This window comes from Mustela nigripes, chromosome 15 (genome assembly GCF_022355385.1).
Source record: "Mustela nigripes isolate SB6536 chromosome 15, MUSNIG.SB6536, whole genome shotgun sequence".
NCBI classification, from domain to species: Eukaryota; Metazoa; Chordata; class Mammalia; order Carnivora; family Mustelidae; genus Mustela; species Mustela nigripes.
Window position 1 is genome coordinate 79636023 of NC_081571.1, and position 11550 is coordinate 79647572.

The following is an 11550-nucleotide window of genomic DNA, read 5'->3' on the forward strand; positions in this document are numbered from 1 at the left end:
GTGGTGGAGGGAGCTCTTCCCTGAAAGAGCTAATTCCTGACGAGAAGCTTATACTTCTATGGGTTCTGCATATTTTAATCAAAATATTTTAAACAGTTGAACACTCCTATTTAAAGCTCTACTCCGCTACACAAAGGCTGAGCTCATAAGCAAATCTATGTAGATGAATGATAAGTGACCTGAAAAACAGGCTCTTTATGTCAGCAGCTAAGGAAAGCAGAGGCTAGGCAGACTGGAGTACCATTTTCATCATTATTTTCCTTACAAGAGTGCTGCTTTTTGTCTACTTTGGGATGGAACAGTTTAAGAATAAAGTTTTCGTAAAATCACCTTTCTAAAAAAAAAAAGAAAGAAAGAAAGAAAAAATGTCCTTTTTGCTGAGGGTCTTGTCCGTATTTCCTTTCCCTGCCACTCCCATTCCTCTGACGCATCACTGCAGTCATGCTGGGCTCTCAGACCGTCTCCCATTAGGCAAGCACTCTGGGAAACATCACGCTAAGGTAGATGTCACACTCAACCTCTTGGGAGTCCAGAGCACTTCAGAGGAAGGCAAGGTACCACGGGTTTAGTTGCTCCAACTGCAAAGTCCCTCCGAGGATAATTATCGCACTGATCCACCTACCAAAGGATTTCCCTCAGTAAATTTACAGACAAGAGGTTTTACAATAAGTAATCCAAATATACTGACTGTGCCGCGGCTCACTCCATCTGGAGAGGCCATTCCAGTCTGCAGTTTTTAGCTGGCCCGGGGATGATGGTTAATTCACCTGTCCTTCTACTTTGGCCTGGGAGAGTCAGAAACGTTCAGGAAATTTGCAGTCATTTGCATTTCTTTACATCCGTAGGACAAGTGTCAACAGCTACGCTTTGTGAAAGATTTAGAACCAAGTGCTTAACAAATCATCTTAACCTCCAGCTCCCGTTTCTGAGGCTTGAAGCTATAATTGCCGAGGTTAAAAAGTGCAGTCCCTAGACACACGATTCCCAAATAAATTCTCTTCTCGCCTGAAAAGAAGGCGACCAAGCATGTTGTGAGCTATCACTTCGGCTCCGTCTTTGTGTTCTCCCTGGCTGGGTTGTCCTGTGGAACGACAGTCCATTACCTCTAGTTTATCATCCTGACAAAATGTGAGGAATGTGGTTGGGAACGGACGAACAATCCCACCCCTGGTGCTTTGTGCTTTTTTCTCTCTATATTAAAACCGACAAGATTAACCCAAACGCAAACTGTGGAGCATAGTTCAAGGGGCTATTCAATCAGTGTTGAATGTGCATTTGTTTACCTACAAAAATAAGAATTTCAGACACAATGGAAGGCAGGCTGGCTTATATATGGTATTGAATGGACTGTTCAAACAGCACTATCCATTGTAGTTTATTTTATCAATCTCTGACAGGTCCGTATTTATTCAGAGCCTGACTGTGGTGGGGCCCACGTATTATAGGTTATCTGGATTTTATCCAGCCATTCTTTTGTATCAAGTCAATCAATATCAGGAATTCAGTATTAGGCAGGGGAAAAAATGACCTGGGAAAAGCAAAATGCTTTGTTAACTAACTAGTATACGGTGCAAAGGGAACAGTACCCCTAGACAGAAGGAATTACTGCTCGGCTGAAATTTCCGACAAAGTCCGTGTAATTCATTACAGAGCACCATCTACCAACACAGCCTTGTTCACTCGAAAGTGGGTATTTTTTTTAGAAGAGGCAACTATTCATTGTGCCTGGAAAAATCATTCTACATCAGTTAATTGGAAATGAAAGCCAGGCTTTGCTATTCTCTGCCGAGTTGAAAGGGGAGAGGGAAAAAAGGGAGGGGGGCTCAACAACCGAAGGGACCACAACTGAGGCCACACTGCCGGAGCCCGTGGCTGCCGTGGGAGTAATCCACCTGGCAGGGTAGTTGCTAACGTTTCAGACCCAGAACTTCTTCGGATGGCTGCATAGAGTCTCAGGGATGGGGGCATCAGACAGTGTGATTAAAGGAGTTACGGAGACGGAGAATTTACAAAGGATTTTCTGGACCCTGCGTCCAAACAGCTGCTCCTGCTCCCTACGACGACCACCTGCTAAAAAAGCTGACCTCCGAATGAAACAAATCTAATTACTGATGGCAGCTTCATTACAGATGAATTGTTCCACAGTTCGGATGAACTGGTGTGAAACCTCAGTTGCTCTGATCACCTTCCTGCCACATCATATTCGTGGACTGAAACTTTTCACTGGAAATAAATATGCAACTTCCCCCAAGAAAACAAGCCCTTGGCACTAGGGGTTTTTATTCATTCTCCAACTTAGAAAAGGCTCTTTCATATCACTCCTCCAGGAAGAAATCTTTCTGATGTCTCAAGCTAGCGTTCAGCTGCATACTTTTTTAAGTAGACCTTTTCCAGGGGCAAATTATCCAGTCCTCCAGGCACGCCATTATCATGAGAATTTTAAAAGAAATTCTACTCTTAAAGACGGGAGCAATCATGGCAACAGAAACCTCATCTGTGCAGGCAGGCTTCTCCAAAACGCAGGCCTCCAGCAGGTCTCCAAGTCTGCGGCGGCAGCAGAGAAAAACCGAGGAACCCTCCTCATCAGGACCGTGAGTAAAACAGCAGTCACCTCCCCCCACCGCAAATACATCAGGAAAAGAGGATACTGGTGTCGGTGGCGGGAACAGTTACTGCTGTACCTTTTCTTTCGAGTAGGTGTTTCTAACCTTCCTCCTGATCACACACCAAGTCATAAGCGGTTAACACGGAGTTGCACATGCTGAGTTGGCCAATGGATGGATTAATGGGAATGTCTTCAAACAAAATTCAAACGTAAATATTAAACCGGGGCCGGGGGTGGGGGGGTTGGCGAGGGGGCGGCGGGAATCAGCCTCCCCAAACAATCCGTCGGCGAAAGTGTGAAGTGGAGAGGAGCCGACAGCCCCGGGGGGGGGGGGGGGGGGGAGGTGAGGGCTGGCGCCGCGAGCATTGCGCGTGGAAGAGTGACCTCTGTAGGCGCAAAGCGAGCACTGGCTGGCCTTTTCCCGGCCCGCCCAGCCGGGGCTCCCGGCCCGCCTAGCCCATCCAGCCGCGGCCGCACGCAGGTCCAAGCCCGGCGCTTTCCCGCACCGTCTGGTGCCCCACCATTCCCGACCCACCGTGTAAGGCGGTCACTGCAACTGCTGTCTCGGCAAACACAAATCTAACATCGAGGAAAGAGTGGCCCATACAAGACCAGGCTGCACGGAAGAAGGCTGCATTAAGCAACTTTTAAATGCGAGCCCGTGTTGGAAAGTGCCATCCGGCATCATGCAAGAATGTGTTTAATACGATTTACGGCTGTGACGTTTCTCGCCCTTATCCTGAGAAATTCTTAGTAAAACATGTTGGTGAACTTGAGATTTGCCACTTTTAAAAGAATGGATATAATTCTTTAATTGAAATGTGATCTGTAAATCACTTCCCCATCTCTGTACTCCTAAATCCATGGCCAACTTGCTTGCCTTCAGTTAGGCCACTGGTTTTCCTTCTCCTCTCAAACGCTTACTCCAGGAGCCAGCCAAGGTCTCCACACTTTTTCCAAGTTTCCCAAGGCAAAAATTCCATGATTCTGTAAAATATTTTTGGATCTGACTAGAAATGTGTTCCAAGAAGGAGCTAAGATGCAAAACTGAATGCATAGGTAAGCACTGAGGCGTCATGGCCATACGTGCTTAGGGATGAGTCGCCTTTTCTAAATTCTCAGTGCATTCTATTTTGGTAGCTCACGCTGAAAGTTAATCTCCACAAGGCCTGGCTTTCTCCTGGCTACACTGTTTGGTAAAACCAATTCAGATTCAAGGATCCCATTCTCGCCCAGGCTCCAGGAGCTGTACTGACTGGGCAGGGACTTAAGCTTTTGACGAAAGCGTCCTTAAAATCAAGTCAGCTATCAGGACCACAGAGTTCGGGGCCACAGGTTTAGAAACGAAAGGGGGAGACGACGTGCAAAGGTCTCTCCGGGAGGGACCGAAGGCCGGTCAGTCACCCCGGCTGGGAGGAGAGGGCTCGCCGCCCGAGTTCTCTGGCGAAGCTGGCGAGCTCCCCGCGCACACTCGGGCAGGCGGCGCGGAGGCGCGCGGGCTCCGGGGCGCTGCGGGCGGCCGGGGACCGCAGGCTCCCTTCCCCGGGGTGCGCTCCTCTGTCCCGGGCTCACAGCCCCGGCCGGCCGGCAGGGATCGACCGCGCTCCGGCGCTCCTCGAGAGCGCAGCATCCCTGCCTCCCTCCGCGGCCCGCCAGCGCCTGCGCGCCGGCCAGCCCTGTTTGTGGCCATGTTCTCCGTCCTCGAGAAGAAGTAGGGGTCAGGTATCGCCATCGGACACTTTCCCGAACGTGACACCCGAGCCGTCAGGGTTTTTTTCTTTCTTTTCTTTTTTTTTTTTTTAGCGCCCGGGAGCTCGTGGGGGAAGGAAAGCGGGGGAGAGCGCCCCTTAGAACCGGCGCTCCGGCTGGAAAGCCGAGGGAAGAGTTCCATCAAGTAAAATGTGGCGAGGGTTGGGGACAGGGAGCTTGGGGTGGGGGGAACCGGGGTTCCAGAAACAGAATCCGAGGCGCCGCGGCCCAGCCCTTCCTCCCGCCCGGACGGCGCGACGCGGCGGACCCCAGGCGGGGACCGAGAGGGATCGCGGACGCCACTTACTTGGAGTTCGAGGAATTCCAATAGATGGGCTCTAAAACTATCGACCTGGAAATCGCAGTTCTGCATAAAACCATCAAAACTCCCCAGCAGTACTTCCACACGGAGTCCCTCCTGGCGGCCATGGCCAAGCCGCTCCCAGCGCCGCACACTCCGGACGACGGAGGCACTGGGCGCGGGCCGGAGCCCCAATCCTCCGGGCAGACAAGGGGGAGACCGCAGGCAGCTCCGGGGCGCGCCGAGCGGCTCCAGCCGTCGCCGAAGTCGGGGGCGCTCCACTCGGAGCCCTCAGGGCGCGGGGCGGGAGCGCACGCGCAGGGCGCGGCGGCGCGGCGGGCTCGGGGCTCCGGGGCGCCGCGCCGGACGCAGCTCTGACGGCAGGCTCCCGTGCGGCTCCAGGGTGCCGGGCGCGGGCTGCAGGGAGGGCGCGCGGCCGGGACACAAAGGCAGAAAGACGACTCGCGCGGGCGGCGGACGCTGCGCTCCGAGCGGACCGCCTCGCACTATAGATCCAGGGGGGCGGGCAGCGGCCCGAGCGCGCGGGCGCCGCGTCGGCGCGGTTCCATGTCCCGGGGCGCGGGGCGCGGAGCGGCGAGGGGCGCCTCCAGGCGCGCGGGACCCTCCTCTATCCTCGCAGCTCCCGGCCCGCGGAGCAGGCAGGAGGGGCTCGGTCCCCGCCACGGGCGCCGGACGCGCACGGGCCTTTGTGTGCGGGGAGGGCGCCGGGACCCTCTCTGCGCGCAGCTCCGAGCTCCGGCCGGCGTCGCCGTCCCCGCCGAGGAGAGTCAGCGCGACCGGCCCGCTGTCAGAGCACTATAAACGCGGGGCCCCGCCCCGCACCGCGCAGCCTATTGGCCCGCCGCCCAGCAGCCGCGCTCCGGTTGGGCGGCCGGCCCGTCCGTCATCCGCCCCCGCCCGGCATTGGGCGCCGCGAGGCGGGGCGCCGGCTGACAGGTGAGCCCCGCCCCCGGCCCCGGGCGGTGGCGCAAAGGGAGCGCAGCCTGGACAGCCAAAGAGGGGAGGGGGCGGCCAGCGCGTGCACCGCGCCCCTCCAGCGGCGGGGCGGGGACACCGTTAGGGACGTCCGGGAGGGGAGCGGGAGCAGCCGGGGCCACCTGTCCCCGCGCCCAGCACGCGCCGGCATGGCCCGGCAAGTGCTCTAACTTCGGCAGAGGGACGTCGAGGGCGAAACTTTCCCTGCGGAGCGGAAGGCCGTGGGGTCCTTCCCGCGGGTCCTTCTCCGCTCGGCCGAGCGTCTCCGTCGCAAGCCGGGCTCACACCCCCGCACGCGCATCCCTTCGCTGCCCCTCGTAGGCCTCGGGGCGATGAGTTCCACACCTGATTTCGGTGCCTAACCTCAGCTGGGGCCTGACCAAAAAGTCAACGGGGCCGAAAGAGGCGAGACGACTCCCGGCGACGTGGCCGCCTACAACGGGGCGCAGCCGTCCCGGCCCCGCACCCTCCGCTCCCCGCTCCCCGGGAAGGCGGCGCCTCCAGGCGCTCCCCGCGAGTGTCGCCGGCACACCCGGGCCCGCCGCGGGACCTTCTCCTTAACTGGTCTCTGGGGCCACACTCACGCCATCCCAAGGTGACCGGGAGTTTAGGGGTGACGGTGACAAATAGCGCCCAAGTGGAGAGGTGGCAGGAATTCCTCACTCTGGTTCTCCGCAAGTGCTTGCCCAAAAGAACGCCTTGGACGCGCGCCACCGCTTCGACGGCTTCCACGGACCCACAGCGCCCACTAGCGGCCGGCTCGACCTCGCTGCGCGCGCGCGCCAAGGCCCGCCCACCGGCAACCAGAACCCCAGGAACACAACCGCACAGAACGTCCATAGCAGAAGCTCCCAAACTCCCCAGCAGCACGGAGAATTCGGCGGCAGTAAGGCGGAGTAGTCATGCACAATTCACGGTTTTGCGGGGAAGAAAAAAAAAAATACCGTATACCCACAACATGCTTAAAAAAGTCCTGTCTACTGCAGGATTTAATGTTTCCAACCCAACGAAGCAGACGGTATTCCTACAAATTGTATTTCTTTAGCTATATTATCTACTAAGCTAAATTAAAGAATATACATTGTAAAACATCTCATTTAGATACCAGTGTTTCTCTCACTCTTCTTTATAACGTTTCCAGATTTTTACAACTTATTACGTATTCCTTTTTCGAAATATTAAACATAAGCTAATGTACATTTCAACTGGAGTGTTGACATTTTGTTAGGACTAGTTTGCTAGCACGCTGGAAAATACTAAGGCATGGGAGTACTGAATACATTATTCGTATTATTCCAGGTAAATCTTTGAGAAGAAAACAACTTAATTTTCCCGAATTGCTATTTTAAAAAGCCTCCAACTTGAGAAAATTTTTAAGAAAGGCTCAAAGATTGAAAACCGATTTGAAGTCATGGCCAGATTCTCATGAGGACGAAAACACCAGGAAGGGGCAGGTAGTAGTATTTATAACTTTCTCACAAGGGTAAAAAGGAGTGGGTTTTAGTAAGCCTAAACATTTAAGGAATTCATTTGAAATGTAAAGGTAGCTTAATAATGTCCTACAAGAACTAAAACGGAGTATCTCAGTACTACATTTCATAGTTGGTGAACTTATTTTGTGAAGTTTAAGTTGTGACCTCTTAGCTCCTACATCCTCTCTCCAAGTAAACTAGAGGAAATAAAGGAAATTTGCATTGTCTGAAAATAACCCTGGCTTCCATTTTTAGTAAATCAGATATTCACACACCCAAAAAGCATTTTGCCTTGTGGAAAATGTAAATGTACATGTAAAAACGGCCTTTTAAACAAACTGTGTACCTGACCAAAAAATAAAATCCCACACCAAGATTCCTCCTGTATAACTTGAGTGTGAATATTCATGAATTTTCTTTCAGCAAATAAGGATTCATTTATCTGTAAAGACCAGGTAAAAAATCAACAGTAACAACTTCAAGATGATAAATATCCCATTACTGTTGAGATGGTCAAGTTCAGTTCTGTCAACCCATTAATGAGCTAAGGAAAGAGTAAGAACTGCCACCACCCCAGTCAAAAATGCCGGTTTAACTTTGGACTCCCCCAAAACTTAACTAGCCTGTTACAGAACTCTGTCCAATAACACAAAATCAATCAACACATATTTTATTGTTATATGTATATTCTGTATTCTTAAAGCTCAAGAAAATGTTAAGAAAATCTAAAGCAATACACTTGCAGTACTGTATTATATTTATTGAAAAAATAATCTGTGTGTAAATGGAACCACAGTTCAAACCCAGGTTGTTCAAGGAGCAACTGTAATTAAAAGCATCTCTTCAAGCCATTCTACTACTGTACACAGGCCAGGCAAAAACTGTTACATCAGCATGTACAAAACAAAATTGAAATTTTAATGCATGCCAAATCAGAAAGAACCTATTACATTGGTTTAATACATATTTGTATTTGGACTTCATTTTATGACTGAATAGTCAGGAGAAACGTGCTAATTTCTGAAAATCTGTAATTTTACCAGCACAGCTTCACGCACACATTAAGAAAAAAAATGAAGTTTTATCTCAGCTAATCACTTCAACTGTTTCTCAAGTTAAGGAAATTTCTGAAAGTAAAAATTGGGGGAATTCCATATAGTCAATAAAAGTTGATTAAAATGTTTGAATATATAGTGAAGTAGCAAATGTAAAGCTAGGTAATTTCAGTTGAAAAAATTAAGATGGCAACCAATTTTGCTCTAAGTGCACCTTACTAAAGTCATTCCTGTCACCCTTTGAATTCCTATGCATGCTTTGGTCTTTATGGTTGTTTCTTGTACAGTAATCCATTAATTCTTAGATGTACTTCAAAAGACATCTTTAACATAACTTCTGTAAAAACAAAGAACAGAAGCCTTATCTAAATGTAGCATTACAGAAAAATTACTGGAATTTGGTTTCATGTTGAGTAAATGTTGTCCAAGCCATGAACTTTCTATGTAGCTAATGTTTCCTGGCACTGCATGCACTTTATTTCATAAGTCACTGAAATTTCTAGAACTCTTCTGCAAACACACTGCTCAAATTCCTCAAAGGGAAGACCTTTTAAAACGGAAGTAAAGTAAACCTTCTCTCAGTAAACCATGCCGTACACTCTGGCACCACCTACTTCTACAATTTAGCTTCCACACTGAAACATCTTAAATTAGCATCTACTTGTATTTGTAAGTTTGGTAGGGACAGTATTAATTACTACACTGAACACTCGGTCAAAAGAACATTTTTCCCTTTGGGAAGTTCGGTGCCAACTGACCTTATCGATGTAATAATATAGTCCTTATGGAACTAAAATACCACCATTTTCCACTACAGCAGTCATTTCAATCTCTACGTTATAATCGATCGTTGCTTTTATATTATTAATGCAAAAACGGCATATGTGTAAAGAGTACAGTTATGGCTCCAGCTAACTTGAGCACTTGGCATGAAATCTCATTTCCTTATTTACAAACTAACAGGTTTTAGAGAACGGACCAAACTCCTGTCACCCTTCCAAATTGGTCTAGGTAGTTTAGAGATAAACAGGTTAACAGCTGTGCAGTTTTGGTTTTACCATTCATTACTACTAGTACTCTATAACCTCTCTGTGTAAGATTCCCACTTTCTGGACTGACAATATAGACACAGTATTATAAGAAGTTAAATTCTGCTTCAAACATATAAGGGATATCATAAGGGTATCACTGACAGCAATCATAAGATACATACAGTAAGATATTCCACAGCACTCAGAAGAGGCTGCAATTGTGTACTCCTGTTTAAACTCCTTGCTACTTGTTGTTTTTCAACCCATACATTTCCATAAGCCTGGAATATGAGGAAGAAAACAATCACCCAAACATATACAACATAATAAGCCTATTTTATTCTAATGCCTGTAAGCCAGGTTTAGAAATCACCAGCTGTACTGACACTCTTCAAAACACAACACACACTGTGTGCCCCCCACCCCCATTAGGAATTTCCTGAGTGAGAGTGAAACTGCTGGACCATTAAAAATTTTACTCTTTAACTTACTGGCTTCATAGTAATAGGCCCAAAGATATATGTAAAATACAACTATTCACACATCCTCTGATCCAACCACTGCATGCTTTGGAAAAGAACAATCTTCTGCTTATCGGTTACTCTAGTAACTACAGATATACAATATATCATAGATCAGACAATGTGATCCCACCATCTGAAAACCATCGACAAATCTGCTTCATAATGTACCGTGCAGTGCATTAGCACTTGCAGATCTCCCAGATTACTGAACCAGTAGCAACTCTGTAATTACAGACAACTGAACGTTTAAGAACGAAACAAAACAAACAGAACCAGGAGTAAACAAAAAAGCAGGAATAACAAAGATGATGAAGGCATCTAGGCTAAGTGGCCAATTCAACCAATGAGAAAGCAGACCTCCTGCCTGGGCTTCAACACCCATCCAAGACTCTTAGATCGAGGCCCTTCTCTCTTTAGTGCTCCTTTCACTAATTAATAACATTTGAGTGTTCCTAAGACTCCTGGAGACAATGGTTAAGTCTCCAACATTAAGATATCCTGTTTTCAGAAATTCTCATGGCTAGTAATCCGAAACAGACGGGATGGTTCTGGGTGTAAAAGAGCAGAAAGTTAAGATACCTGAAATCAGCAGCTCTAGTGAACAGTAAAAGCTTTGGAGAAATTTTAGTTAAGTGACAAATGGAGGGTACGTGATAGAAGATGAGGTATTCGAAATGATACATGGGAGTTCAACAAGCCAGCACTCTATGCTTATTTTACTCTGGAAAATTAAAAAGATTTTGTATGGCCACCAGTATTTTAAAATATTAAATACCAGTATTTAAAAATATTTTAAAATACTGGTGGCCATACAAAATAGCTGTAGACATAGCCTACGCACAACTACAAGACTGGGTAGTTAACTGAAGACAGAGCCTACTTTGCTACATCTTCATAAGGGAAACTGGAGAGTAAATCTTTACCCCTTCCCCTCTTTGCAAGCATTAAAGAGTCCTCACACCAAGCTAATTTAAAGGTTTTGTTTATACAATTGATAATTCTGCAAACTCCACAATAAAATTCCAGTAACTACATATTTTAAATACTGTAATAAAAATAAACAAAAGCCATTAGTTAATTCTATAATGCATTAAGAATAACCTAAAAAACAATTTGTGAATAAAGCATATTTAATAAATTAGGGAACATCTGAACTGCTAATAAACTGGGAGAGAATTTGAACTTTTATAATATGTACACAAAGGCAGTGGAAACAAATGAAGAAAACAAATTACTACACATTGTTGCAGCACAGAAAAGATCGGGTGTATTTTATTAACAATTACATCCTCTTTCCTGTAGCCTGGCACAGGAACAATTTCATTATCTGATGCGAGTCTCCAACAGCAGATACTGCGATGTCACTAAGCAACTTACTGCGATTTCACACCATATGTGGCAGTTAAGAGATTCTTTAAAAATTAAAAGGCACGCATAAGCTGATTTCAGATATTAAGTCCAGGCTACTCTCTTAGATACAATGTTTATAACACTTGTAGAGCAAAACATTTTTTAAATAAACATTTCCCAAAACTTGAATACACAGCCTAAGAACAATGGATCTGCACCCAAAAAAAAAAAAAAAAAGGTACATTAGGGGAAAAAAAAAATCATGAAATAGAGCTAACCTCTATTTAAAGGTTAAAAAAAAGATTCATTAGCAACCTATATTCTTTAGGTAAATAAAGTGATTGTTTTAGAGTAATAGGTATTGTGTTTATAAGGCAGTTCTCACTACAGTTCATGCCTACTTCAAATTCTACCTTTAAAGATATTTAAGCTGATAGTATTGTTCCTTACCACAATTAGACTCACTG

General features: G+C 47.2%; 1 protein-coding gene across 1 annotated transcript in view; it reads right to left on the bottom strand.

Moving 5' to 3' along the window:
- EFNB2 (ephrin B2) overlaps positions 1–4983 on the bottom strand; it is a 42148-nt gene extending 37165 nt beyond the window's left edge. The window contains exon 1 of the mRNA XM_059377555.1: positions 4662–4983. Within this exon, the coding sequence (XP_059233538.1) occupies positions 4662–4783 (122 nt within the window). The 5' untranslated portion in view covers positions 4784–4983. The remainder of the gene's footprint in view (positions 1–4661) is intronic.
- Between the last annotated feature and the right edge of the window lie 6567 nt (positions 4984–11550).